Source organism: Petromyzon marinus, chromosome 32 (assembly GCF_048934315.1).
Source record: "Petromyzon marinus isolate PM22_M1 ecotype Great Lakes invasive population chromosome 32, UKy_Petmar_22M1.pri1.0, whole genome shotgun sequence".
NCBI classification, from domain to species: domain Eukaryota; kingdom Metazoa; phylum Chordata; class Hyperoartia; order Petromyzontiformes; family Petromyzontidae; genus Petromyzon; species Petromyzon marinus.
The window spans coordinates 1,333,663-1,361,617 of NC_133698.1; the positions used below are offsets into that span (position 1 = coordinate 1,333,663).

Consider the following 27,955-nt stretch of genomic DNA (forward strand, 5'->3'; position numbering starts at 1 on the left):
TTTTATTATTATTTTATTGTTTCCCTTCTACGTGACTTTACCGAAATAACCGAGAATATAAGATACAAATCAGTAAAAGTAAGCGATATAGACAAGGAGACGCTCATTCATGGAGAGACAGATGAAGATACTTTTTGGGGAAGTGGGCTTGGGCAGCACACATCATGAAGGGATAGTCAAGAAGAATAACGGAGTGGCAACATGTACAGGAATGGAACACGTCCAAGAATACAACTGAGGAGATGGAGTGATGAAATCAGCTCATGTGCAGTTTTTTGTTGCATCATTAGGATCTTGACAAGTAGCTGCATCTTGGGGAGGCCTTCATCCAGCAGTGAATTATTGATCATGGTGTTAGCGCACGGTGCTACAAACCCAGCGACCGGGGTTTGATTTCCACTCACAGCCAACATCAGTGACAAATATCTGAACCGGTCTTGGATTTCCCAAAACGTACAGATTTCTCAGGACAGCTGCCACGTAAAAAAGAGGGTGATCCTGAGATATCCAGGACAGGTGAACGCCTTAGTTTCAAGACGCAAATATATCACTTAAAAATCAACTGCTTTAAAAAATACGCAAAGTTAAAGTAGATTGCTCTTTTAATTGAAAAATAATTATCAATATATTTGTGTGCATTGTGCTTTACAGATAAAAGTTTCAAAGTACAAATTATTACACCGTTAAAACGAAGAGAAGTTGTATAATCGGTGTGCAGCCCCTTTTCTGGAAGTATCAACAAGCGAGCAGTGCAGAGCAGCAGACTGCGGCGGCTTCCTGCCCCAGAGCAGCGCCCTGAAGCGGCGCGCGTCCACGCCCAAGCCATCTCATCAGCTGCGCAACAGAATTGCTCTCGAAATCGCGCAACAAAATACATCTGCAACAGGCTTTGTCCACATCTGAGCGAGAAGTTGCACACCAAGGATGTGGTCTGGCCACACCCCTTACAGCATAGCCCTGCCCCATTACCTGGTTACCTCCACCCGCACAGGGATCCTAACGACCAATCGTAGCTCGTGAATGTGTCATGTGACGAAATGGGTCACTACAAATCACCGCCCAGAACGACGTTTGGACGCAGAGTTTGTCTCTTAAATGTAAGTAACCAGTTGTGGAACTGGCAACATAAATAATTCAGTCACATGCAACAGACTTGTGAGATAGATTGCTCAGGTGAGGAGCCGACTTAAGTCTTTGGAATGCGAAACTCTGGGACACATTCCAACCGCCGCCCGCACAAAGTGCTGTGCAACAAGACGTATATAATAATCATCATACCGCGAATAAAAATATAATCCAGGGTGAGCTCCAGCTCTCCCGCTTAAAGGTACCCCGATCAGATCCCTCCATCTACAAACCCTAAGGCCATAGGTTATCTACAAATATCCATAATATATCCCAATAAAGCTCTGCAATTTTATGAAGTCAAAAGATGATTTCCTGCTCAAATGAGCATTGAGGTGGTGTTTATCTCCTGTTTATAACCCTGAGCCAGTGGAGAAACTTCTTCATTCCTATAAGGGTGAGACTATCCATCGGACAACCACTGTTGACTTTTATACAAAGCGGTACCCATTTCATTGACCACCCCCCCCCCCCCCAAGGAATGGGCTGAGTCGACTTCCAACCAGGAATTTAACCTGCAACCTTCCAATTGCGAGCCACTTGCTCTGCTGCCGAGCCACCTAGCTGGATTTTATGATGCCCACTCGAAACATCTGGTGCACAGCATCAGGGATTCGGTGGCTCCAGAGCCACTGAGGTGTAGCCCTGCGAGTTGCGTCTGGTACTCCGGGGACTGGCCACAAGCTGCGCGCAACTCTCCGACGGCTCGACCTCCAAGCCCAGCAGGTTCAGAACCACGGGCGCCGGCGACGCGTCGGAGGTCCCGTCGGATGGCATTTGTTCCCTGCGCTCATCCAACGGAACCTGATCCAGGAAATGGGAATAATCCGGCTCTCCCCCATCGCGCCGGCCACTGCTATTAACGTCACATACGTCTGCAGCGGCGTCAAGGCTATGGTCGCCATTGCTCTGCAGGGGCAGCTGCAACGGGATGAGCTCTTCCGATTGGTCATGGCGGTCTCGGTGGTTTTCGCTGCGAGCGCGAGAACACCGGAGGAGGAGGAACTGGCGGACGGCGGCGAAGGTGCAGCGTGTCGACGAGCCAGACTCGGCGTCCGAGCGGGTGTCCCCTTGCGGGTCGTAGCAGACGACCACTTCCAGGAGGTAGTACATGGCCCAGAATGAGGCTGAGCAGCCGAGCAGTGCGAGGATCTGTGGCAGCAGTGACAGGTTGGGAGACAAGTGCGTACATACTTCAACGTGTGCGTTATGTATAAAAGTATTATTATTATTATTCTTGTTTACCAAGAAAAAAACCTCACTGTATGTCGACTCGTTTTCTGGAGTAATCCAAATTAAGCTATTTGCAGGTCATTTTTCAGAATTTGGATGTTTGGCCAATACCAGCAGAGATACAAGTTTCAGCCCTGCAATTGCTTGTTCATGCCACTTGGCGGAAAGACATCTACGAGAGGATATTTGGCCTACAATTCCACACCGGCTGTCTTATAAGAGACGGGAGCATAACCACATCTTCACCCCACCACACGCGGCCTGCCAAGCGACATTCGTGTACCCATTTATACTGCTGGGCAGACAAAGGGGCGGGGGAAGTGTGGTCTTAAGAAACTTGCCCATCCAGCAGTGGATTGACAAAAGGACTGTACGTGTACACAACATTCCACATCTAGGTCTAGAGGAGACACCCTTTAAGCTAGACAACGGAATGCTGTTGTACCTTCAGAGTGTTGGGGTCCAGAAATTGAGGCTCACTGTCTGGCTGCTCAATGCCCGGGTCACAGGGCAGCGAGAAAGAGTCATTGAGAAACTCGCCGCTCATTGCTCGCGCCACCACCCTGCAGCACAAGCACAGCGGATACGGCCACACACAAACACACTGCAGTCAACGGGTAAAGTAGCAGCCCTGCAAATTCTCGCTTCCACCACTGCTGGTGGAAGGGTGACCGCCTCTAGAAAGAGTTTCCAGAGAGACCTAGAGCGTATTTGTTTTACTACTGTTCCATATTGGTCAGACTTCTTGGAAGAGGTGAGAGTACCCAAACTTTACCCCACCAAACGCGACCTGACAATCGACTGTGGCAACACCAATTTATTCTGCTGGGTGGACAGAGGGGCCACGGTGGCGAGGTGTTACCTCCCTCGTCTGGTGTACAGGAGGTCGTGGGTTCGATCCCGACCCTGACGCTTGCTGTATATTTGGAGTTTGCATGTTCTCCCTGTAGTCGTGAAGTTTAGAATATTTGGCTCCTACAAATGTCCACATGATAAGCCACTTCACTGGGCAGTCATTTGTGGCCAGGTCGCTACTTAAAAAGAGCTACACAGCTCAGTTGGCCTTACCTGGTAAAATAAACATAGATGAAGGGGATTTAAGAAACTCACACTATTATTCCGACTGCCACACCAGGAGCTCTAACTGGTGACCTCCATGCATTGCAAGTCCAGTGCACTTCCCATTATACCATGTAGCACCATCAGTTAGACACACACAATATTACAATCTTGCCAGGGCTTCTCTGGCTGTCGAGGACAGAGTCTTTGCCATCAGTATTGTCACACTTCTAATAAAGAGAGTTCAGCAATAATGTACAATTACCCACACACACAATTGTATAAGTAACAAGTAATGTAACAATTGATATGTATACCTCTTCCGCTGCTCTATGTGTTGTGGAGTCCAGGAGTTCCCATACAGAGTGAGCTGCCATGAATTCAGCATCCCATGCACCACCAGCCCATCTGCCCAGGGGAATAACCAGAAAGAGCTAAGAATAAGCATGCATTTGCCTGTGTGTTTTTTATACTGTTTGCTAAACAAGAGGCCCAAAGGCCCAAATGCTAAGTTGCGAGTAACAAACAGCACAATTGAAGGTATTTATAGATATAGAGAGTTCATACATTTCTTGAATTGAGTAAGGTTATAAGAACAGATGTAAAGGAATGATGGGAGAGAATTCCAAAGTGCAGCAGTCTGAGATAATTGAAAAAGAGAAGTGTTGTGACCTGCAGTGTGATGATTGGGTGGCGTTACTGGATGAATGAGTGGGTGAGTGTGTTGTGACCTGCGGTGTGGTGAGTAGGTAGGTGAGGTACTAGGTGAATGAGTGGGTGAGTGTGTTGTGACCTGCGGTGTGGTGAGTGGGTGAGTGACTGGTTGAACGAGTGGGTGAGTGTGTTGTTGTGACCTGCAGTGTGGTGAGTGGGTGAGGTACTGGGTGAACGAGTGGGTGAGTGTGTTGTTGTGACCTGCGGTGTGGTGAGTGGGTGAGTGACTGGTTGAACGAGTGGGTGAGTGTGTTGTTGTGACCTGCAGTGTGGTGAGTGGGTGAGTGACTGGTTGAACGAGTGGGTGAGTGTGTTGTTGTGACCTGCGGTGTGGTGAGTGGGTGAGTTACTGGGTGAACGAGTGGGTGAGTGTGTTGTTGTGACCTGCGGTGTGGTGAGTGGGTGAGTGACTGGTTGAACGAGTGGGTGAGTGTGTTCTTGTGACCTGCAGTGTGGTGAGTGGGTGAGTGACTGGTTGAACGAGTGGGTGAGTGTGTTGTTGTGACCTGCAGTGTGGTGAGTGGGTGGGTGAGTTACTGGGTAAATGAGTGGGTGAGTGTGTTGTTGTGACCTGTGGTGTGGTGTTTGAATACAGTATGGATGAGGTGATGTGCATGATACATACATATCCGAGAATCGATTTCCATTTCTTAGCCTGAATTACAAATCTCAACGTCATGTATAATATAGCACAAGATGGGGCTACTTTCCACACAATTCCTGCAACACAGGTGGTACTACCATTAAATTATGACGCTTATTTAACCAGCAAAGCTTCACTGAGTCTCAAGCCTCTTTTTCATTATTATGTTGATTAACTGTGAATAACACAATCAATAATATATATCCATTGTAATTTATGTGATACATTAACCCCCCCTCATGCCTGGTCCTCATACCTGAGTGGCTCACAAGTGATGACATCACATTTATCCCTCTATTGAAGACCAAAACAGCATTTATCCACAACTTTGGCTGTCGCCTGATGAGGCTGGTTGTAATTACTGGTGAAAAGTCGTACTCCAATTGTAAATGCTGTGGGTTTACTCTCCAACACACCAGTGTGCTGTACGAGTAATGAATTGTCATGTTTTGTTTACGTGACAAACCTTACTAATTGGCTGTGTCAGGTTGGTGGCGGGTTTAACGACACATTTATATTTACGCGATCCAAACCAAAAAAACCCTCTATTATGGAGTTTGTAACTGAGTGTTCTTCATTGCATGGCTCGCAGGGCCACTGGCGGCCCCCAACAATACACAAATGCGCTGTCAAACCCCTATGGTTTCAAATGTGTGGCGGCCCTCACACTGATGTCTTGTCAGCGAAAGTGGCCCCCCCTCTGAAAATTAGTGAAGACCACTGGTATAACCCAACTGAGTAATATACAAGTATTTTTTCAGCACTGGAATGTTTTGGCCAAAAGCAGTTATATTTCTACGTGTAAATTTTTTTGCTAGAGGAGGAAACTGGAGATCCCAGAGGAGACCCATGCAGAACAGGGGGAGAACATACATACACGAGGATGTTGAAAGGTGTGGCTACATGTGCCAAGCAACTACATGAGGTGGTACATAAAAGCACATGTATGTCTGTGGCTGTGCGCATTATTACCAACATCCTGTATTTGAAGTGTGTATGTTCCGCTAGCTTCCTCTCCCCAACAGCGCAGAGTAGAAAATGTCCAGTCATAATCCTTGTTTCTATAAAAAAAGACAAAGATCCCCCATATAAGCTTAACAGACAGTAGAAGCAAGTGCTGTTAGCAAGCACCAATTAAGGCCAACACGGCACACAAGGGGGTGGATGGCCAGCACCATGCCCGGCCGCCTTTGTGTCCCTAGTGGCAGTTTACACACCGCACCAGGTACTCATTTAAGGCTGAGTCGACCTACGGGAAGCCCAGGACCGGTTCAGATAATCATCACTGGTCTTGGACGTGAGCGGGAATCAAACCTGGGTCGCCAGGTTCGTAGCGCAACGTGCTAATCGCGACATAAAAGCACATAACCCACACAGACAGTTGGTAAATCTCACTTTCATTGCAGTACTTTAACAAATAAACAGTGTCACTATTAACTCAAATGATTTTGTTGAGAGTCCAACCAGTTTTCACTCCACATTCATGTTCTGCCCCTTTTTGATACGTGCGCCTATTCACCGCTAAATAACAGCAAGCGCAAATGTGGAATTGATTAGTCACATGTCCCTTGAGCATTTCCAATATTTCATGCAGATCAATGGGTTTACAATGGCATTTACAATAGGCGCGCTGCAGTGTAGAGATGTTAACTACCTCACCTGGTATGCAGGAGGTCATGGGTTTAATCCCAACCCTGACACCTTTATATTTGGAGTTTGCATGTACTCGCTGTGGTTGCGTGGGTTTTTCCTCTGGGTCCTCCGGTTTTTCTCTCCATATTAAAAATCAAAGTGCGTTTCGAGTATTTGGCTAATATAAATGTCCACATGATAAGCCACTTTATTGGGCTATCATTTGTGGCCAGGTTGCTTCTTAGCTCAGTGGGCCTTAACTGGTTGAACAAAAATAGCTTAGTTTTTATTGTTTAGTTTAGATAGCCTAGTTAGGAGACCTGGTCACATGACTTTTGAGCATTTACAATACTTAACACAGATAAACAGGTTTGGAATTGCTGTCCAGATTGAGGGTCGTCTCGTCACATGAACCTTGGAGAGGCAGGTCCAGCCATTTGAAAATGCAGTCTGCACACTTTAGCTCTGTAATTCTGTGTTGATCTAGCCGAACTGCAACCTTGCAAACACAATACCACAGTTGAGTGGTGACGGCCACGCTCGTTAGACGTATAAAGTGGTGGCGCAGTGGTTAGCGCACCGCGCTTCGAACCTAACGACCCAAGTGCAATATCTGCTCACAGCCAACGTCAGTGACAAATATCTGAAATGGTCCTGGGCCTTCCCGAGACTGACTCAGGCATTGGGGGAGACAAAGGAAAAACAGGCGTGGCGCTAGCTATCCACCCCCTCACATCACGTGCCACAATGGGTCTGCTCAGCGGAACCTTTGTCGTTTGTTGCGTTGCTACAGACCGGTCGAGGTTCCGGCGCGTGGCTATAGTGGACGTGGTGCCGCTGGGACACGTGAGCTCGATGAGGAGGTTCCCGCGGAGCTCGTGGCTAATGACCACGTGCAGGGCCACATGCTCCAGCGTCACCAGGTCCCCCACCGACAGATTGCTCACTGTGAGAAGGGGGGGATGACAGACAAAAACAAAGGTCTCCCGTATAGCCTCGACAGGCCGTTGGGGCGAGTGCTGTGAACGAGCAATCCCCCAATGAAGGCCGGTGCGGCGCACGAGGGGGTGGTGTGGCCAGCGCAGTGGATGGCCACCACACCAGGTGCTCGTTTAAGGGTGACCGGGATTGTATGAATAGAAGCAAAGTGAGGGTAGATTGCATGGAGGAGAACTGCAACAGCACTGCGCACTTACAAATAATGTCACTACCACTTCTTTCAAGTACAAAATAAAACGACAAATTATATTGCTCCGCAGGTGTAAAGACATTAGAACTGGCAGCGGCACATCATTCTTGCCGTTTCAAGTGTATACGCAAATGCACGTGCCCTTCTTCTGGGACGGCACATGCGGTTGAAACCAATTCAATCGGGCCATGCCGCGCAGGTGCAGTGGGGCGTTACCATGAAGACTGGATGAGAGCACGGCAGGGAAGGGAGGGATGACCTTGTTCTCTGTCTGTAGCTCGGAAGTGAATGAGCGCAGGTATGGCACCGTCTCCCACACCTGACACACACATGTACAGAGGGTGCGTTTAGGACAACGGCCGAAATCAACATCATCATCATCAACCACTGCTGGATGAAGGCTTCACCCCAAACTGCCACCTCTTACGGTCGTGCAATGCAATAATCCATCCTCTTGGACGCACTCCATTCATCGGCTGCCACTCCCGTTATTATTCTTGACCACTGTCGATCGTCCCTTCTAGCCGTGACATGTCCTACCCAAGCACACTCGCCTGTGTCGACAGCTTGGAAAACATCATGAACATGCGTACGTTATCGACTCAAGCGAGCGATATGAGTGTAAAAGCCCGAGAAACGAGAGACACAATTAACGAAGGAGCAGGGACCAAGAGACGGGTACAAGGAGTGGAGCGGGAGGGGTTAGAGCTGAAGGGATGGCAGCAGCAGCAGCAGCGAGACGATGTCACAGCGTTCGGAGGCCATCGCTGGACCGGAGCAACTCAATAATGGAGGAAATAAAAGAGAACGGGGGGGGGGGGGGGGTGGGGGGCGGGAGGGGCTCTACCCAGCAGTAACAACAACAACAATGTAAATACCGCATTGGGATTTACACCGGACAAGTAGTGTACCTAGGGCCAGTTCAGTCTGCAGGATGAAGGCTCGCATTAGCAATGAAAAGCTGAACAGTTATTAAACACCCGTATACGTATAAGGGGCGACCACTATGCATAACAAGTGTTACGGGCTGCTGCTCTGATAAGAGCAGTGCAGAAAAATTCATTGTTGTACTATACTATGCTCTAATGTTATGCTCCCCACTTTTACCAACCCGCACTGAACGGTGCAGTGAAGTATGGACAAATATCCCTGTGACCCGCACAACGTGAGGGGGCCCTCATCCAACGGTGGCTTTGACAAAGGGTTGTAAATGTAGATGAATAGAAAATATATTTTACGAAAAAAACACAAAGGAGGATGTGGGGATGCGGCGTTACCTTGGCGGCGTTGACGAGACGCCACGCATTGAGAACTCCAAAGCCGTACTTGTGACTGTGGTGAAACCCAGCTAGATTCTCATCCCACTCCGATAAATATTCATCAACCTAGGAACAATAATAATATCGTATTTGTATACATAGGTATCAGTCGCCCAGATTGCAGACCGAAACGCTGCAGAATGTGCAGCACATGCACAGTTTTGGCAAGGAGAAGTGACAAACCACAGACACGACGGCAGCCGGGACGGGCGTGTTGGGCCAACTGCACGCATGAGTGTTTACAAGGGGGAGGGAGCAAACTGCAGGGGTAGCTGGCCCAGTGCAGCAGAAAGTGCACACAGCACCGAGTGGGGGGGGGGGGGGCAATGATGCTCTGTTACTTTTCCCAATTAAGTAATTTGTGAGTAACATATCAAATTCGGACCATGTTGTCGGCAAAACATGGCCTACTCTTTTAAGAACACAGGATCCATAACTCCCGTAGCCATGAAGCAGAAGGTGCATACAGTTCATGGTTAATACACACTGTGGTATTAAACAGGGAGGCCGCCGGCACTGAAACTCTGCAGCAAATGCCAGATGCGCTACTACAGGGAAACACATCACCGCCCCTCAGAAGGCACATGTTCAACAATAACGCAGCATGAAGGTACCATGAGGAAGGTGTACAATAACGCAGAGCGACGGTACCATGACGGAGGTGTAAACGATCAGGTGCTGGGCGTCTCTCCACGTGAGGCACGGCCTGGCCTGTAGTGCAAGTGCCAAGATGGCGGCCGCCAGGGGGGCGGCTGCAGACGTGCCTGTGTGACCCTCGGTGCACCCCGACCCCTGGCCTCCAGTGATGTCGCAAGTGACCTGACAAGATGAAGGAGGTACAAGGCATCGTTATCGGACTTTATAGTTTTGGAACGGAGTACATCCACACTGGTTCATGGAGGAAATGGAGCAATTAAATCAGCTATTGTGTAGGTGCTGGGTGGATTATTACAAAGCAGGACCATGAGAGATGGTGGCAGTTTGGGGAGAGAGCCTTTCACTGGACTGACCATGGCTAATGAAGTTGGTAATGAAAGAGTTGGCAAAACAACCCAAAGCAGCACCCTTCACAAATAATTCATAACTGGTCAGGCTTTTCTGGCTAACTGAAAGCTAAGCTTTCCATTATTATCAAATGCTGGACCATAGCAGAAAGAAGTGACACCCAGTGTGGTGCAGGGTTACATGTACAATGCTGTCCTCACTGGTGCTTCCATAACGATCAATATCACTGTCATCTTTCCATGCATATGTATTTGCTTTGATGGGTCAGCAACTCAAAGAACCCTTAAGTCACAGCCCCAGCGGCAGCTGTCCCTGTGTGGCACAAGGTGACCCAGTACCTGGACAGGCAACCGGTATGGCATGCCAGTAGAAGGTGGTGTTTTGCTATGTGTCATTACAACTGAGTCAATTGGAGTGTCATTTTTTTATATTTGGATCATGCCACCGGCACACAATGGCCTACTCATATCGAATATCGGGGGGAGGGGGAGACAGGGATCTTTAACGTCCACTGAGCAGACGGATCCTATTCACGGTTAACACATCCGCAGTAATAACCATGGTGGCCTGCCGGATTCAAACCACGAACATCTGCCAAAAAGAGGCGAATACGCTTCTGTGTAACCACTGCGCAGGGCAATACATACGATGCTGCGCTGCCTGACATCGCCGCTGCTGAAAGTCACACCCATCATGGCGGCGCACTCCTCGGCATAGAAAGGCATCCCTCCATTCTCGTCCACCGCCCCTGAGCACCACACAGCGGGACACCGACGACAACATTCGCACACCATTGTCACCACCGCAGGATTTAACCCCAGTGTCAACGCGTGCGGTCTACCCCTCTTTACAAATCGACAGCAATGCTTCTACTCGATACCATCCGGTAGTAGAGCGGAATCTGTTCAACAAGCCTGACTCTGCTGATGAGACCAAAAAGGTCCTTGCTTGTATTAACAATGCTGCTTGATAACATGTCTGGAAAACTGCTAACCTGATAGATAACAATATTATTATATAAATGCAGAGAGACGGAATGGGGTTCTGCTTCTGTTTTCAAACATGGGAGTCTCATCACAGGATTGGCTGTGATGTGCAGATACCCAAGAGATACATATTTGTTACTTGACAGTTATCATCATCAGCCATTGTCAGTCCACTGTGGATAAAGGTCTCCCCACGCCGTCTTGGTTATAGGAGTTGTTTGACCATATTTTACCACGCTGGACAATATGGATTGGTAAAGGCGGTGCCTCGGACCAGTTCCCACACTATTCACAATTTTAAAATTGCTCTTGCTGAAAAGTGGTCTTATGCAAACCTTGGTAAAAGGTCTATTATCATATTAACGATGCGAAATTTGTTGCACTGATCAGGCACCAATCATCTCAAGCAGTTAGCTTATCAGCCTAGGGCTCTGGAGAGAGCTGAAATCCCAGCACCACACTTGGTCAGCTCTGAATTATCCTTAATAACCAGCAGTCTCATCAACAGCTGTTGTTCATGAGCTGCACCTCTCAAGAGAGGTTGTTGTTCAATGCTAGTGCACATGGTTTTAGTGTATCACAATACACTCGTTTTATGCCACATGGCTGCCCTGGTGGACACCGCGGTGAGTATTAACTATAAGTATGTGTCTACATCATTAGACCTCCTTTGCCAGTACCAAAATGTAATAATAGGGTTTTTCCCCTTTTTTCTGGCAACAAAACTGAAACCTTTTTTTACAAGGATTCATATCTGCATTAACCACAATACCTGCAGTCAAAATGCAAACAAAAAACATACTATGATAATATATGCATTGTCCTTGAAACTGATTGGTCCACACCAAGGGACGGCTTTCTTTTGAGCCTCGACCCAATTGGTGCTCGACCAGATTTTGACTGCAGGTATTGTGGTTAATGCAGACATGAATCCTTGTAAAAAAGGTTTCAGTTTTGTCGCCAGAAAAAAGGGGGAAAACCCTATTATTATTATTAGTATGTGTTGTCAGCTTCACAGTGGATGCGAATCATTCCGTGACGTCGTGGTGTAAATGAGCAATTTCGTAAAATTACCCAAACATTACTTAGTCGGGAGAATATACAGCAATTATCTCCTGTTGCAAACCAATGCAGACTGTAATTGCTCAGGAAACTTAGCGCCTTCGTGATAGCCTGGTGCTATAAGGATGGCACGAATTATTTGATTTGATAAACAGTCACAGCCATGCTGTGGAAGTCGGCGGTGTCCGACTTGTGAACCAGTTCCCGGTGGTTAATGGGTAGATTAACCACCGGGAACTGGTGGAAATAAACTGCACTACGTCGCTGCAGGCCACTGACTCAGTACCGAGCCAACTTCGATGCGTGTGTGAACCTAACAATGGATTTTATTTGGTAAAGTGATAAGCTGAACAAGTTGACCGCTCACCGATAGTGATTGTGTATATGGAGTTGGCGTAGCCGTCGTAGTTACAGTTGTCCTGGTATCGGCCTCCGTTGCCACTGGCGACCACAAATATGGTCCCAAACCCACGGCGGCCACCCACAACTCCCCGCTGCAAGGCGCTCTGGGAAGCCAGGTGCACAACACACTCCTCAGTGAGCCATTTGTAAAAATAATGTATCATTTATAACCCACATAATCTGCGTTGCCTCTCAGAGAGCGAAAATTATTTGGATGCACAGGAAAGCACAGACAAGCGAAAAGGCAGCCAGAACCTGCACCAGAAAATTGCCCAATCTCTGTGGTCCTATACTGGGACATGTAGCCAACTCCATTCATTCGTGATTATAGATGTGGAAGGAAAGCTGGAGTACCACACACGTGCATAATTATTAGTTGCACAACCGGTTGCTTACAGACTCGACCAGCAAGCATTGATTGCCTGTTCAGCGATCTGCAGCGATGGGTTTCATCGCATTACTGGACAAGTTAAGTTCTTAGGCTTTTTCCGTTATAAGTTCACTATAAATGTGCACAGGCAGGCTTGAACCGCTTTAGTACTTGGATGGGAAACCACCAGGGTTTGCCAGGTGCTGTAGGCAGGGGGGGTGCGAGGTGGGTTTTCTTCAGGTTTTCTGGTTTCTGCCCACATAAAGCCAACCTCTCAGAAATTGAATTATCCAAACATCACCCCAATGTAGCAGTACTCTGTTTAAACCTAGTCTAGGGCAGACGTCAGCAACCAAAATAACAAGAGCATGTTTTTCGAATTCTGTAAAAAAACTCGAAATTTCAAGAGTCGCAATGCATGTGGTGAATACGAGACGGTGGTCCTTAATAAATAATGTCATGATGCAGTCCTTAAAGAGCCGCAAGCGGCTCTGGAAGTGCATGTTGCCAACCCCTGGTCTAGACACTGTGTGTGACTTTTCCATGTAGGTAATTTTATATCATTACAAGAACATAAACTTATTGGACACAATGCATTTTAACAAGATTGGCAGCTTTCGTGACTTTGAGAGAGAGAGAGACAAAACATAGACACGGAGACACAGAGACAGACACACAAGCAGAGAGAGACTCGCACAGAGACAAACAGAATATGTCTGTCTGTGTGTCTCCGTGTCTATGTTTTGTCTCTTCTCAAATTTAGCAATCTTTGGAAGAACGTAATCAACCAGGTGGGGTGTTGACTGTTTTGTTGACCGACTCTCTGTGTTGTATTGCCTTATATTTCCAAGTCTACTATGTTTGTTTTCTCATCCATTTGTACCTGATGATGGTTGCTCGTGTTGCAATCGAAACGTCTTATTCTATTATTAGTTAATGTAATTTTCTTTCTATGTGACTTTACCGAAAGAACCAAAGAACAATGCATTTTGTTATAAGTAAAAAATATATATATTGTACAGTGCTAAATATTGAGTGTTGTAACACTGGCGCAATCGTTTTTTCATCCAAAATCATCTATGTTATGTTTATTTTACCAGGTAAGACCCACTGAACTATGTATAGATCTTTTTCAGAAGTGACCTGGCCACAAACGATAGCTCAACGAAGTGGTTTATCAAGTGGAAATTTATAGCAGCCAAATACTCTAAAGGCACGTCGATTCTAAATGTGGAGGGAAAAACTGGAGGACAAAGAAAAAATCATGCGACCACGGGGAGAACACGCCAACTCCAAATATGTAGAGGCATCGGGGTTAGCATCAAACCCATAACCTCCTGAATACCAGGCGAGGTAGTTAACATCTCACCACCACAGCGCCCGTCCTCGGCGTTGTGACTGTGCGTGAGACACGTTACCTGGCCAAGCACGTGAGGTCCATCCACCGTCTTTCCATCATCATCGGGACCCCAACTGAAAGACACATGAAGCTTGACCGGTTTACCCTCATGGATGACAACCCGCAAAGACCAGCGTGGTGAAGTCTGTTCAAAAACAGAAAGTCATTGGAGTCCTTCATCCAGCAGTGGATTAATAGAGGGATATTCAAATATCCATTTTAATGTGCAATTTTATTCAGGGACTGTGTTTTATCTTGGAGTAGTCTGGGACTGTTTTTGTTTTGCTGCCTTGCCGAAGATTGCATTTGGGATGGAACAATCAGCAGGAATTGATGTACTTTTGCAATTTGTACTTATATATTTGATTTATTTATATTTAGTGACTTGCTTACCCTTCCTATACTTTGCACTCCGATTGTGTTTTGTATTGTTTGTTGCTGTAACTTTCTGACCCGCCCCTACTGGATATCTGTGAAAAAGAGCTTCATAGGTCATCAGGATTATTCGAGTTTAAAAAAACAGAATCGTCAGAATCTTTATTTAGAGTCGTGCATCCTGCAGGTAGTGTATTGTAGTGTTCAGGAAGCAGTGCGAGACGTGGTACGTGTGGGGTTATTTATTTTTTTATCATTCATACTCTTGTTTGCCCAGGAAGGCGTCATGGAGTCTCAAGGCTCTCGTTCAGGAGGGTTCTGCTAAGTTTTCACAGAAGGGGGCGATGATGCTGCTACTGTGTGTAATCCCAAATGTGGCCTTCATAGATGCTACGCTACAGGCGATCTTTGTCTCTGATCACAATTCAGAAATATGCAGGTAATTTTTCAGCATTGGAATGTTTGGCCAATACCAGTTACATTTTATGTTTTGATTTGAAGCTTTCGTAACTGCAGGAATCCATACTCTTTGGTTCTTTAGGTAAAGTCAAGTAGGTATAAAATAAAATAAATCACTATTACTTTATTTTATACCTACGTGACTTTACCGAAAGAACCAAAGAGTATTTTGTTTTCTGTAGCTATTGGAGCCAAGCAGAGAACCCAGTCAAAATCCACAAAAGAACAGGGTAAGAACACAAAAAACTCCACACAGAAGGGCACCTGAGTCGTGAACCAAACCCAGGCCCTTCTTGCTGTGAGGTGCGAGCGTCACCGCTGTGCCACCCTGCCGCCTGGTTATAACACGCAGGGGCAAGTGGGCATTACGAGATATGGCGAGAAATACAAATTGCCCAGTTGCGGTAACGTTGCTGTGCCTACCTGCAGCTGTAGATATGGTTGAGCTGGTAGTGTGTGTTGAATGCAGTGGCCTCCATGTGATCAGTCAGGGGCCCATCCAACAATCTGATCCCTGCAACCACACGTACGCACACACACACACACACCAGTTGCTATGCAGTCATTAAAAGGGGGGTGGTGACGCGGAAGAGCGGTAGCGCGTTTGTCGCTTGTCCCGGAGGTTCACCATTTGAGTTTGGTAGCCCCCAACTGAAGGAACGGGAAGTACGCACGTATGTGTGTATAACTTCTTTAACACCGTACATAGCCAACCGTGCTAATTGGGAGGTGCGGGGGAAGGACAACAAAAAATGTAAAGCGCTGCTAGTGGGTGGCCAGGTTTGACTCGTGGAGGGCGTCGTACGAGGTGTGTGGCGCTTGCGGCATGTTTTGTTGTTCAAACGGGGTTGCTGAGCACAAGCCCGAAATGTCATGTGGCCAGCAACAAACACGGCACTGTATCCCGATTGCTGAACTTATTTGTGGGAATTGTTCAAACTCACCGCTGTGAACTAAAACAATACGAATCAGCGCGTGGTTAAAATGCTTGTACACCGTGTGGAAATTGAATTGGTTTGGCTGTGTCGGGTAGTGGAGGGTCCTGATGACACAGATTTGGTCGAGATCAAATAACACTATGTAACATAATTTTTGTTCCTGGGAATTAAGTGTTATTTCGTAATTGCTTATGCCTAAAAAGTATAGAAAATGGCTATTTTTCCCCACAAACTTGGCTTTTGTGACCAGGACAGTGATATTTAGAAATGTAACTATTTTCAATGAGAAAACAGGCGAATTTGTGTCTTTTCCTTCACATAAAGTCAGAAAAAAACATATGAATCAAAATTAACATGTACTTATACTAATATAATACAAAAATGACTACAAAAGATTTAGAAGTGAGTAGTTTTTCGAGATTTACGATTATACTGCAAATCACTTTCACGAATAAGCCCCCAAATGTAGTCTCCCATCATGTTATACTGTCCTTGGTAGCGGCGTTCAAAGTGAACTATATCCTGGTGGAAGCGCTCGCCTTGCTCCTCCGAGTACGCTCCCATGTTCTCCTTGAATTTATCAAGATGAGCATCAAGTGGTTCACAATCGATTATTATAATCGATTGTGAACCACTGTTAATGTTGTAATGGATAAGGGTTGACAGTTTCTTGAATTGAGCAAGGTCCTAAAAGTTTGGGAACATTTACCAAATATTTTTCAATTACACTGCTATTTACTTAATTTGAAAACTCATGGCAGGTGTCGCCCCCCTTCTGCGAAAACCCGGCAGGACCCTCCTGAAAAAAAGTTCTGAGAATCCGTGAGGCTTTCCCGTACAACAATAATAATGCATACATTTCTTTATAAATACAATTTAAATTCCAACTGGGGATCAGCCAATCATCTTTATGGTGGTCGATAAAATGAATATGTACCACTTTGTGGGGAAGTCATCTATGGTTGCCCATTTAGAGACTCACCCCCACCATCGGAATGTGGAAATTCCACCACCAGTTCAGGGCTGTGAAGAGGAGATGATCACCTCCTCAATGCTCATTTCAGCAGGAACTCACTTTAACGTTTGTAATTAGCTCAAATTAAACTCCTGGTGCGGTTTTGGGATTGATATCTGAACCGGTCCTGGGCAACACCATTTGCAAAACAAATCTACGAATCCCTCTGACTTCAGCTGCCAAATGGTTTGTCTGGACCCCCGCCACGGTAATGTGGAATTAACCACCGGCTCAGACCATAAGAGGTTTTTTTTTGGATTAGATCACGTAAGTATAAATGTGTCATTTAACCCGCCACCACCCGAGACAGCCAATTAGTAAGGTTTGTCACATAAACAAAACGTGCCATTTAGTTACTAGTTAAGTACATCGGTGTGTTGTAGAGTAAACCCACAACATTAACAATTCGAGTACCGTGACATTTCGCTGGACCACCGAACATCCGGTCGGACGAACGCAACGCGGGGAACGCACCGGCCACCCGGGAGTCGTAGGCCGCGCCGACGCCGCACAGCGAGTTGTTGGCGACAGCGGCGATCTCCCCGGCACAGCGCGTGCCGTGTCGGCTCTCTTGGTCGCCGGTGCCCGGCCGTGGGTCCTGGTCTCCGTCGGTGAGGTCGTAGCTGCCCTCAGCACACTGGAACACACGCACACACGTTACATGTGCACACGTTACGTGCGCGCGTAAGTGAAGTATCGAGATGCCACTTGCGTGCGGTGTTTAGTGACCTGGGCTCAACTCCCAGCCGCAAGCTAACTACGTCAGCGGCGAGTGATATCTCCGCTGGTGCGGAGCCTCCACTATGTCGTCCCAGCCTTGAATGAGTATCTGATGCGGTGTGTAAACATTAGTGCAGGGGAGACAAAGTTGGCCAGGAGCGGCGTTCGTTGCACCACCCCCTTACGCACTGTGCCGTCCTTAACACGTACTCACTAACCGCACTTGCCCCAACAATCTATGTAGGCTATACAGGGGATATTTGTATTTATGTTTGTGTGCTGGCGTGGTGTGTGCGCACGCGAACACGTACATAGTTGCTCTGAAGGTCCGGAAGGGTGTGCTCCACCCCATCGTCCACCACCGCTACCACCACCCCCTTCCCCGTCACCCCCCTCTCCCACACCCCTGTCACGTTCAAATCCATTCCGGGGGTGTGCGTGTTTCTCTGCGTGAAAAAACAAACGTGAAAAACACTGTTTGGGACACCAACCAAGGCTGCATTGTTAAACACAGCCCCAATGCCCTGCCCCAGCAGCCACTGGTTGCAGTTGAGAGCGTCGACAGCGCTGCATTGTCAAACACGACCCCAATGCCCTGCCCCACGAGCCACTGGTTGCAGTTGAGAGCGTCGACACGCCAGCAAGTTCGCTGCTTGTTGCAGTGGTTCGCGGTTCGAACTCAGCAGGCTGCCCTGGCTATTGCCACGGGTGCACTCATCGTAAATACATGCCGTCTGCATCACAGTGGACATTACAGATCCCATGTGTTACTCAAAACAAGTAGGCCATTGCGTGCCGGCGTCATGTTCCAAACTTGCCAAATTAGACAAATTACCTACAAATTACTCAATTGGCATTATGCATAGCTATCCTCACCCCTCTCTGCCAGATTAATGCTCCACTTGCAGGCTGGTTGGTGTCACCTTGTGCCGCACAGGGACTGAAGCTACTGGGGTTGCCCTTCAAATATTTGAGATGAGATTTAAGGCGCTTGAGTTTCTGAACCATATGAATGCAAAAATTATTATCACTATTACACAATAAGATAAAGAACCCCGTATAGCCTTAACAGGCTGGAGGAGCAAGTGATATGAGCAAGCACCTATGAAGGCCGGCACAGCACACAAGGGGGTGGATGGCCAGCACCACGCCAGGCCGCCATTATCTACCAAGTAGCAAAGTTTACACACCGCACCAGGTACTCATTTTTTGAGGCCGAGTCGACCTTGGGGTCGGCACAGGACCGGTTCAGATAGCCGTCACTGGTGTTGGCCCTGAGCGAGAATTCAACTCGGGTCGCCGGGTTCGTAGGGCAGCGCGCGAACCCCAACACACTACCGCTCACCCCAATGATAGACATATACACACACACTCTATTTCACGTACCAGGTGCCACTGTTTGGGGAATTTTGGGTCGTTAAACGGGAGGCTGCGTTTCACTCGACGTAATCCTTTTTGCTCCACAGACCACAACACAGATCGGTGCTGTCGCAAGGCATCGTGGGTCGTCTTCCGCGCATTTCCGCTTAAGCCTGCGAGGGGTGCACAGAGTGGCCGCCGAGGACAGCTGCGTTACACGGACGGCAAGTTTGTCAATATTTTTCAAGTTTCAGAGGTGTGTCAAGTTTATTTTGTTTAACTGGGCGAGAACTCAGGAGACGATGAGAGACTCATTAGCAAGTCACGCCAGTGTGCCCTGGTGGGGAACCACACTGCGTGCGCTGTTGCACCAAAGAAAATGTAAAATGGCCAACCCGCCATACTCGGGTAATCTCATTCGAAATTATTTTTTGTTTCATAATAAAAAATATAATTGCCACGTTAATTTGCGTTTTCGCAGCCAATATTTATGATTCATAATTTGTTTTGCTGGGGGTTGTTGCATTTGTGCATTTTCAGATATTTGTGAAACTTAAAAACATTTCCTACTGGAGAGATTTTGGCAAGCACATGCCAACACCTCCTCCCTGTGCTGGGGCTGTTTTGCTGAAGTTCTAATTTGGTTCAGTCTCTTACAACTTTTTCCAAATTATACATTTATTTTAAAATTTAATTTTAGGTCAAATACATTCAAAGGATAAACAAAACGGCAAACAATATTGTGCATGGCTATGGAAGACAAGATCTGTTTGATGATGGAAGACAAGAATGTACACATTAAACCTAAACTATGTAAAAAAAGTACCAATTTGGTTTCCTGCTCAAATGAGCATTGAGGCGATGCTCAGCTCCTGTTTTCATCCCAACGTTAACAGTGCAAATGCCACATTGCTATGGCAGAGGTGTGTATGTATGTTGAACGTCTTTCGTACGTAGCCAATCAGAAGGTGTGGGAAAATATTTCCATAGGATCACTTTTGACCTTCTCACAGTGATATGTATTTTATCGACCCCGCAGAATGATGAGCTGAGTCAAATTATGTGGGTCATACATGATTGTCATGGTGACATTGCGTACCATGTGCAACACTGACATTCACATTAATGCTAGTAGTTTGGAACACCTATAGCTAGCTCGTGACAGGGGCACACCTGTGTGCGGGTGTGAGTAGAGGTAAGTGCCCGTCAACTCTCCGATCTGCCCATGGTTCTCCAACCCAAGTGACGCGGCCACGTCTCGGGCGAGGCGGTCGTAGCGGGCGCGCGTCTCCTTCTCGCGAACGTGCCACTGCACCTCGTGGCGTCCGGCAGAAGACCGCGAGTCCGATCCGAACTCCCCGTGAGACGGCAGAGCCGGACGCCGACCCTCGACCTCCGGGCCGCTCGGTTCGGGCGCCACGTCCCGCTCGTCGTCCGCCGACGGAAGGCGCAATCGGGCGGCTAGGAGGAGCCGCCCGCCCGCCGGCAGGCTAGCGGCGTGTTGCGGTCCCTGTCCCCGCAGGGAAGCGATGCCGACGAGCAGCGCGCAGCTGAAGCACAACAGCGAGAGGGGGAGGCACAGCGACGCCAGCCTCCAGCGTGGCCGGTGGCTCGGCGGCGGAGAGGTGTGGGCCTTGGCTGCCATCTTACATCGGCCATTTTGCCTCTTCTTTCAGCGTCATAAAACCATCACCGCACTGTCGAAGAGAAAGACAAACGCGGTCTAAGTTTGGAGTTTCTACAAAGTTATTTGTAAAAAGAGCTATGTGTGGTTGATTATTTTCTTGAGAATTTACATGTTATTGAGAAGCATTGAAAACAAATTTCTTTAAAACTGCTTAGTTTGTTGTCCTTCCCCCGTACAATGCGAAAGAAGTTCAACATACATACATATATATTCAACACATATTACAAGGTTTTGGTGGTATTTGCATCCCACTTAAGCCAGAGATTAACACAAGCGTCCATCATTTATCCCCAATTGTTGCAGACACTTACCATAAGTGGCCCATAATACGGCTGGCGTAGCAGTAATGTGCAGAGTCACACGCCCCCAACCACTTTAGTTTCACCAATGTTCACACACACTACACCAGCAACTACTACCACGGTGACTCATCCTGCTGGTATAGGAGGCATGCATGGCTTGGAAGGGCACTCACGTGGCGAGTGCTGGGCACCACTCCCCATGCATGCCCTACGCACAAGACGTAGCACTCCCCCCCACAGTGAACTCTACCACAAATGAGCAACGGCAAACAGCAACCTCTGCAGAAAGCTTTGCTTGTGTTGGCTGGCGTAATTTTTTGTATGTAATAATGGTTACTTATATAATAACGAGGGTCATGCTACATTGGAATGTTTGGGCCACGGCAAGTGACATTATACATGTCTGGCTATGGGAGAAAACTGGAGAACCCCGAAGAAAACTCGTGCAAAACAGGGAGAGAATGTGAAAGCTCGGTACAGAAATACACCTGAGCGGTATTGGTGCCGTGCCATAAACAGCCCCCTTATTTGCCACTTACATTATCCGCAGGCACGGTCGGGTCCGCAAAAACTCCCCGTATCTGCGGGCCTATTCGTCTTGTATACTGTAGAGTACGTTACAGCGAATAATCTTGTGCAGTCCACAAGGAAACTTTTGCTGTGCAATGTATGTTCCACACCTCCGATTGTGAAAATGCTCGTTTCAATAACAGTGCCTCAGGGTAAATGAAAATATCGTACAGTATGATGTGTTTGGGATATGGCAGTGGCTTCGGGAGGACTCCGTCCAGCCAGTGGCTTGACCATGGTTGGTTTTAACCGTGTACATGTTTTTTTAACACAACAATTAAATGTAAAATTGAAAAAAGTTATAGAAATCACTGAGGATTTCAGTTCTCAGCTAAGATGTAGTTCGGAGATCGCCGGTTCAATTCAACCTTCCCGAAGGGGGCAGTTGAAACCATGGGGCGAGTTTTTTTTGGGGTCATCACCGAGTTTCCATTTTTTATAAAGCATAGGCAAATATAGGTCAACAACAAGAACACGTTCTAGTCATTGTGTAAGCACGTTAAAATGTGTACAAATTAGCTTAACATGCTTAAGCTGTTTTTGGCTTAGAGCCACTGACGGCAATAAGCTTGGCTTTGAAACGGGGAAGGGGGGGGGGGCAAGCGTCACCGGCAGCTTGACACCAAAACTTTAGGAGTGGCAAGGCAATAGACTGCCACTCGTTTTTGTTTACATGGGAAGATCCTCAGTGACATCTTTGTGCTGCCCTGTGATGAATACCGCATTCAGCCGTCATATTTCAGATAAACAAATACACGTGAAGGGTAAAGGGACAGCCCTGCAATTTCTTGCTGGAACCACTGCTGGTCGAAGGACCTCCTATAGAGAGACCTCAAGAGAGCCACTCTTGAGAGTACTTGGCCTACTGTGAGAGGTGAGAGTACCCACACTGTACCCTACCAGATATGACCAGCCTGCCGATCAGCTGACTGGTGTGCCCATTGATACGGAGTGCCACGGTGGTATACAGCAAGTCGTGAGTTTGGTCCCGATCCTGACGCCTGTATATTTGGATGTTGCGTGTGTCTCTCCCCGTGGTTACATGACTTTTTCCCTCCACATCTAGAATCAACATGCATTTAGAGTATTTGGCCGCTATAAATTTCCACAGAAGCTACTTCATTAAGCTATTATTTGTGGCCAAGTTGCTTCTGAAAAAGAGCTACACAGCTCAGTGGGCCTTACCTGGTAAAATTAAAATAGTTTAGTTTATGTACGTATATTCAACTCTTTCGCATCATACTGCTGGGTGGACAGAGGCGGGGGGAATTATCTAAACTTTCCCCATTTTTTTAAGTTTCAACTGCCTCGCCGGAAGATGGAATGGAACCTGCGACATCTTTGTTGCAGGCCCATTGTGATGGCCGTCACATGACGGTGGCGTCCCTGCATACTGTTCTGAACGTATGTAAAGTAAAACAAGTTGGTGAACGTGCGAAAACAAGGGAGATCTGAGAGCAGGTTATATGGATATCGTGCCAATTGGCTAAGGTGCTCGGGACATCATGAAAAGGACTTAAATTATAACGAGTAGGCAACTGAGAACCGTGCCTATCTATGTAAACACTTGTTTAAATCGTTTTTTTACCGCTATTCAAACAATACATATAAGTAAATTGCCCATGGACAGCCTCCACACAGTGATCCAGACACAAAGCAAATAGCATTACAGCGGGCTTTATAAAGGTTTTTGTAAGCTAGGTTAAGCAATGTACAAATATACATAACATACACACTGGGCACCATGAAATAAAACTATACCGCACAAGCTATCTGGGGGCACGCATGCATAGCTCTCTCTACCTTAAAGCACAGATGAAAGTGTAAAAACTTGTTTTTCAGGTTGTCAAAAGCAAAGGTGCAGCCATGCAATTGCTTACGCACGCTACTGCCGGCAGAAGAGCCTCCACTATTTGACCTACTCTTCCACGGTGGGTAGTTGTCTTGAAAGAGATTGGAAATACTCACACTTTACACCCAACTGTAAGGCTCCAATATAAATAGGAACCGTCACGGGCTAAAACGGCGTGGGACGAGCTCGATTCACTGCTGCTGTGCGACGAGATGCCAGGCATCAAGCTCGAGCGAAGAGACCAGGCAACACAAACGGCCACGTCTTCGAAGGCTATATATGCACACAGCTCCCACACTTCTCACCAACAATCTTGAAGGCTGAGAAGTGAGGTAATTTCTTGTGTATAACGCTTAACGATGTTTAGTTTTATAATAACCGAGTAATGACTGCAAATTGCATCTCACAATCCGTTGAGAAGCCACAGACAATCTATAAGGAACCTAGGCAGTGTGGAGCTGGCGCCAACAAGTGTGAATGCTCTGCCGTCCTCTGTATATTGAGATGTTTTCAGCCAATCAATGAGTGTTCATACATGTCGAAGGAAGCCGGAGCACCCAGAGAAAACACAGTCGTGAGAGGGGAGCATGCGTGTATAAAACAACACGACACTATGCACGGTTTAAGTTTACATCTCCCCTCAGCAGCACCTGTAGAGAATAGGCCTTGTACCCTACATGGGAACGATGTACACATTCACCCTGATTAGAGTTCATCAGCAGAGTACAGTCATAGGAACCTACATCACTATGTGCCAGTTTAATGTAAAAAATATATACCATCAGGACAGCATAACCCCTTCTACTGTATTGCCCTAAGTTGTGCCTGGGCTCCTATAGATAATAAATATAATCACGCACTGTCGCCTCTTTTCTACTGGACAACCTGGAGGCGCCTGGTTATTGTTTTTCCACTGCAGAAGCCGAGCCGTACCGCTCACGTCACACGCAACGTACGAGTTGAGATGCCATGGAGCTTGACGCCGCGTCCTCACAGTGGATTTGACTTATGTCACGTGCGACACACGGCAGTATTATCCACGCCGCCCCTGGCCCTGTTTGACCCCCGAGCACAGATTCAGACATGTGTCATGAGGCGAGCGTTTCACGGTTTAGTTCCGGTTCAGCTTCGCAAAAAAACCACCCACACGACAAGAGAGGGCCCTGCGCTGGCGCAGCTCAGATTCGCCGATGAAACAGGGGTATGACAGTCCTCTCTAAAAGCACGACCTGGAACGACTTAGATATTAAACAAGTCCACCTGCACTGAACTACTAAACTGAACTTTTTATTTTACCAGGTAAAGCCAACTGAGCTATATATTGCACTATTTCAGAAGTGACCTGGTCACAAATGATAGCTCAACAAAGTGGCGTATCATGTGGAAATGTATTGTAACGAAATACTCTAAACGCATGTTTCTAAATGTGTAGGAAAAACCCGGAGGGCCTGGAGAAAAATCTACACGACCACGGAGAGAGAGACGTGCAAACTCCATAGGGTTGGGATCAAACTCATAACCTCCAGTATACCAGTCGAGGTGGTTAACATCTCGCCACTGTGGCTTCCATTTAATGAAGACAAAGCATCATCTTTACTGCCACGATCCGAAGGAGACGATATGTGCCGAACCAGTGGCCCGCGATGCGTGTCAACTTGTGGCCCAGTTTTCAACGCACAGTTTGGGCCTTCGTAAGCACGGCACAGAGTGGATATGTGGCCTCCACCTGCACACATCTCCGAAGTGTGGAATGCGTGTCCTGCATACCAGGTCGATTCAGGCAACTTTATTTTTGTTAAACAAAGTTTCTGAGCACGGACCAAAATGCCCAATATGTCTAGAGGCCAGCAACAAACAGCACCACTATCAAAGTTGTAATGGATAATAATTTTCACGTTTGAGCAAGGTCATAAGAAACCTTGAAAAAATGTTAACTATGGCAGGGAATTTCAAAAGTGACACAGTTCGAGGGAACGAGCAGGAAGAGAAGTCTGGTGACCTGCGGTGTGGTGGTTGAACACCCGGTGTGGTTGAGGTGAATCAGTCTGCAAGACCAAATCCTCAACATGGGCGGAGGAGTCAAGGAGTGAAGTTCAAAGGAACTGTTGTAGCAGTGATAGACGAGTGATAAGGAGACGACTGACCGCCCGTGAACGAGTGACCAGAGTTAATCCAGTGAGTGCTGGATCACCCACCCGCCTGTTTCCATAACTCAGAATCTAAATCTTTGTTTATACTGGAGGGATCCGATGAGCTATGAAGCTCTTTTTTTACAGATGTCCAGTAAATTGCGGGTCAGAGAGTTACAACAAATATAACTGCGTGCACACAGGAGACAAGCAGCCTTAAATTGCCCACAGGTCTTATAGTTGAGTTATTAACGCCTTCGAACTGGGTTGAAATGCAATTATGAACGAGCGTTTGCCAATCGGATCTGATCCAATTAAATTAGATTTACTTTGAACCAAACTTTAGTTTAGTACAGAGTTGTGTTACTATTCATGACTCGCCCTATGGACATCCGGGCACGCTGATCGATACAATGCTGCCCCACTCTTGGAGAGACAGAGACCACGGTGTTTGTCGTGAACGTGCAACCACATTCGCTCTTAGAGCTCCATGCTGGCTGCGATGCTGCTGATTAAACAGCTAAGCAAGCAAGACCGGGAACGCCTGAAATCACCAATGCTCGTAACACCTCACTACTCCCCTCACCTACACTCACCTCAACCTCACTACTCCCCTCACCTACACTCACCTCAACCTCACTACTCCCCTCACCTACACTCACCTCAACCTCACTACTCCCCTCACCTACACTCACCTCAACCTCACTACTCCCCTCACCTACACTCACCTCAACCTCACTACTCCCCTCACCTACACTCACCTCAACCTCACTACTCACCTCACCTACACTCACCTCAACCTCACTACTCACCTCACCTACACTCACCTCAACCTCACTACTCACCTACACTCACCTCAACCTCACTACTCACCTCACCTACACTCACCTCAACCTCACTACTCACCTCACCTACACTCACCTCAACCTCACTACTAACCTCACCTACACTCACCTCAACCTCACTACTCCCCTCACCTACACTCACCTCAACCTCACTACTCACCTCAGCCTCACTACTCACCTCAACCTACACTCACCTCACCTACACTCACCTCAACCTCACTACTCACCTCACCTACACTCACCTCAACCTCACTACTCACCTCACCTACACTCACCTCAACCTCACTACTCCCCTCACCTACACTCACCTCAACCTCACTACTCACCTCAGCCTCACTACTCACCTCACCTACACTCACCTCACCTACACTCACCTCAACCTCACTACTCACCTCACCTACACTCACCTCAACCTCACTACTCACCTCACCTACACTCACCTCAACCTCACTACTCCCCTCACCTACACTCACCTCAACCTCACTACTCCCCTCACCTACACTCACCTCAACCTCACTACTCACCTCACCTACACTCACCTCAACCTCACTACTCACCTCAGCCTCACTACTCACCTCAGCCTCACTACTCCCCTCACCTACACTCACCTCAACCTCACTACTCACCTCAGCCTCACTACTCCCCTCACCTACACTCACCTCAACCTCACTCCTCACCTCAGCCTTACCTCACGACTCACCTCAGCCTTACCTCTCCACGCACCTACACTCACACGACTCACTTCACTCACCTAATCACCCCACGATGCAATTCGCCAACAATTACCACTCACCTCGCTCCTCACCTCGCTACTCAACTCACCTACACTCACCTCAGCAGTCAACTCGTCGCTACGCTGTACTCACCGCCTCTCAAACCCGAGCTTCCCCGCTCCCACTCTACTCACCCTCACTAGCCTCACAAACCACACTCACCTCCCCTCACCCCACTCCTCACCCGACTCGCCAACTAAACACATCACTCACCCGACTCACCCCACTCCTCACCCCACTCCTCACCCCACTCCTCACCCCACTTACCCGACTCGCCCCACTCACCTCTCCTCACCCCACTCCTCACCCGACTCGCCAACTAAACACATCACTCACCCGACTCACCCCACTCCTCACCCCACTCCTCACCCCACTCGTCACCGACTCACCCGGCAGAGCCCGGCTTGGAGTGAGGAGTCCGCGGAAGAGACGCGGCGCTCGTCACATCCGCGACTCCAAGACACGCCCCCAGTACCCCTCCCCCCGTACCCCCCTCTCCCCGTACCCCCTCCCCTCTCTCCTTACCCGCCCCCCTCTCCCCGTACCCCCCCCCTCCCCTCTCCCCCCTCCCCTCTCCGCGTACCCCCCACCCCTCTCCTCCTACCCCCCCTCCCCTCCCCCCGTACCCCCCTTCCTTCCCCCTGTACCCCCTCCCCTCTCCAACTACCCCACCTCCCCTCCCCCCGTACCCCCCCTTCCTTCCCCCTGTACCCCCCTCCCCTCCCCCCGTACCCCCCCTTCCTTCCCCCTGTACCCCCCTCCCCTGCCCTCTCCCCGTACCCCCCCATCCCCT

The 27,955-nt window shown here is 47.9% G+C and overlaps 1 protein-coding gene across 3 annotated transcripts; it reads right to left on the minus strand.

Annotated features, from left to right (window-relative positions):
* Positions 1–584: 584 nt before the first annotated feature.
* PCSK7 (proprotein convertase subtilisin/kexin type 7) lies at positions 585–27,638 on the minus strand. Of its 3 annotated transcripts, none has more exons than XM_032964367.2 (17): positions 27,552–27,638; positions 20,178–20,701; positions 19,032–19,177; positions 17,957–18,091; positions 17,400–17,562; positions 15,396–15,486; positions 14,158–14,212; positions 12,335–12,473; positions 10,567–10,667; positions 9,566–9,733; positions 8,873–8,980; positions 7,812–7,914; positions 7,202–7,352; positions 5,747–5,835; positions 3,735–3,825; positions 2,804–2,921; positions 585–2,277 (listed from the first exon to the last, which is right to left on the minus strand). In XM_032964367.2, exons 2-17 carry the CDS (start codon positions 20,647–20,649, stop codon positions 1,732–1,734), a joined length of 2,676 nt encoding a protein of 891 aa, XP_032820258.2. In that variant the 5' UTR covers positions 20,650–20,701; positions 27,552–27,638; the 3' UTR covers positions 585–1,731. The 3 variants fall into 3 exon arrangements, with proteins under 3 accessions (XP_032820258.2, XP_075927325.1, XP_075927324.1); XM_076071210.1 differs by lacking the exon at positions 27,552–27,638 and adding an exon at positions 27,376–27,396; XM_076071209.1 differs by lacking the exon at positions 27,552–27,638 and adding an exon at positions 24,372–24,487.
* Positions 27,639–27,955: the final 317 nt, after the last annotated feature.

Bases quoted from the DNA above. Each gene is read 5' to 3' on its own strand.
- PCSK7 (XM_032964367.2), bottom strand. From the start codon at position 20,649: ATGGCAGCCAAGGCCCACACCTCTCCGCCGCCGAGCCACCGGCCACGC. The intron at 18,092-19,031 runs GTACGTGAAATA...TTTTTCACGCAG, and splicing joins TCCCCAAACAGTGGCACCTG to AGAAACACGCACACCCCCGG. The intron at 5,836-7,201 runs GTCTGTAGCAAC...CTTTTTTTATAG, and splicing joins ACGCGCCGGAACCTCGACCG to AAACAAGGATTATGACTGGA.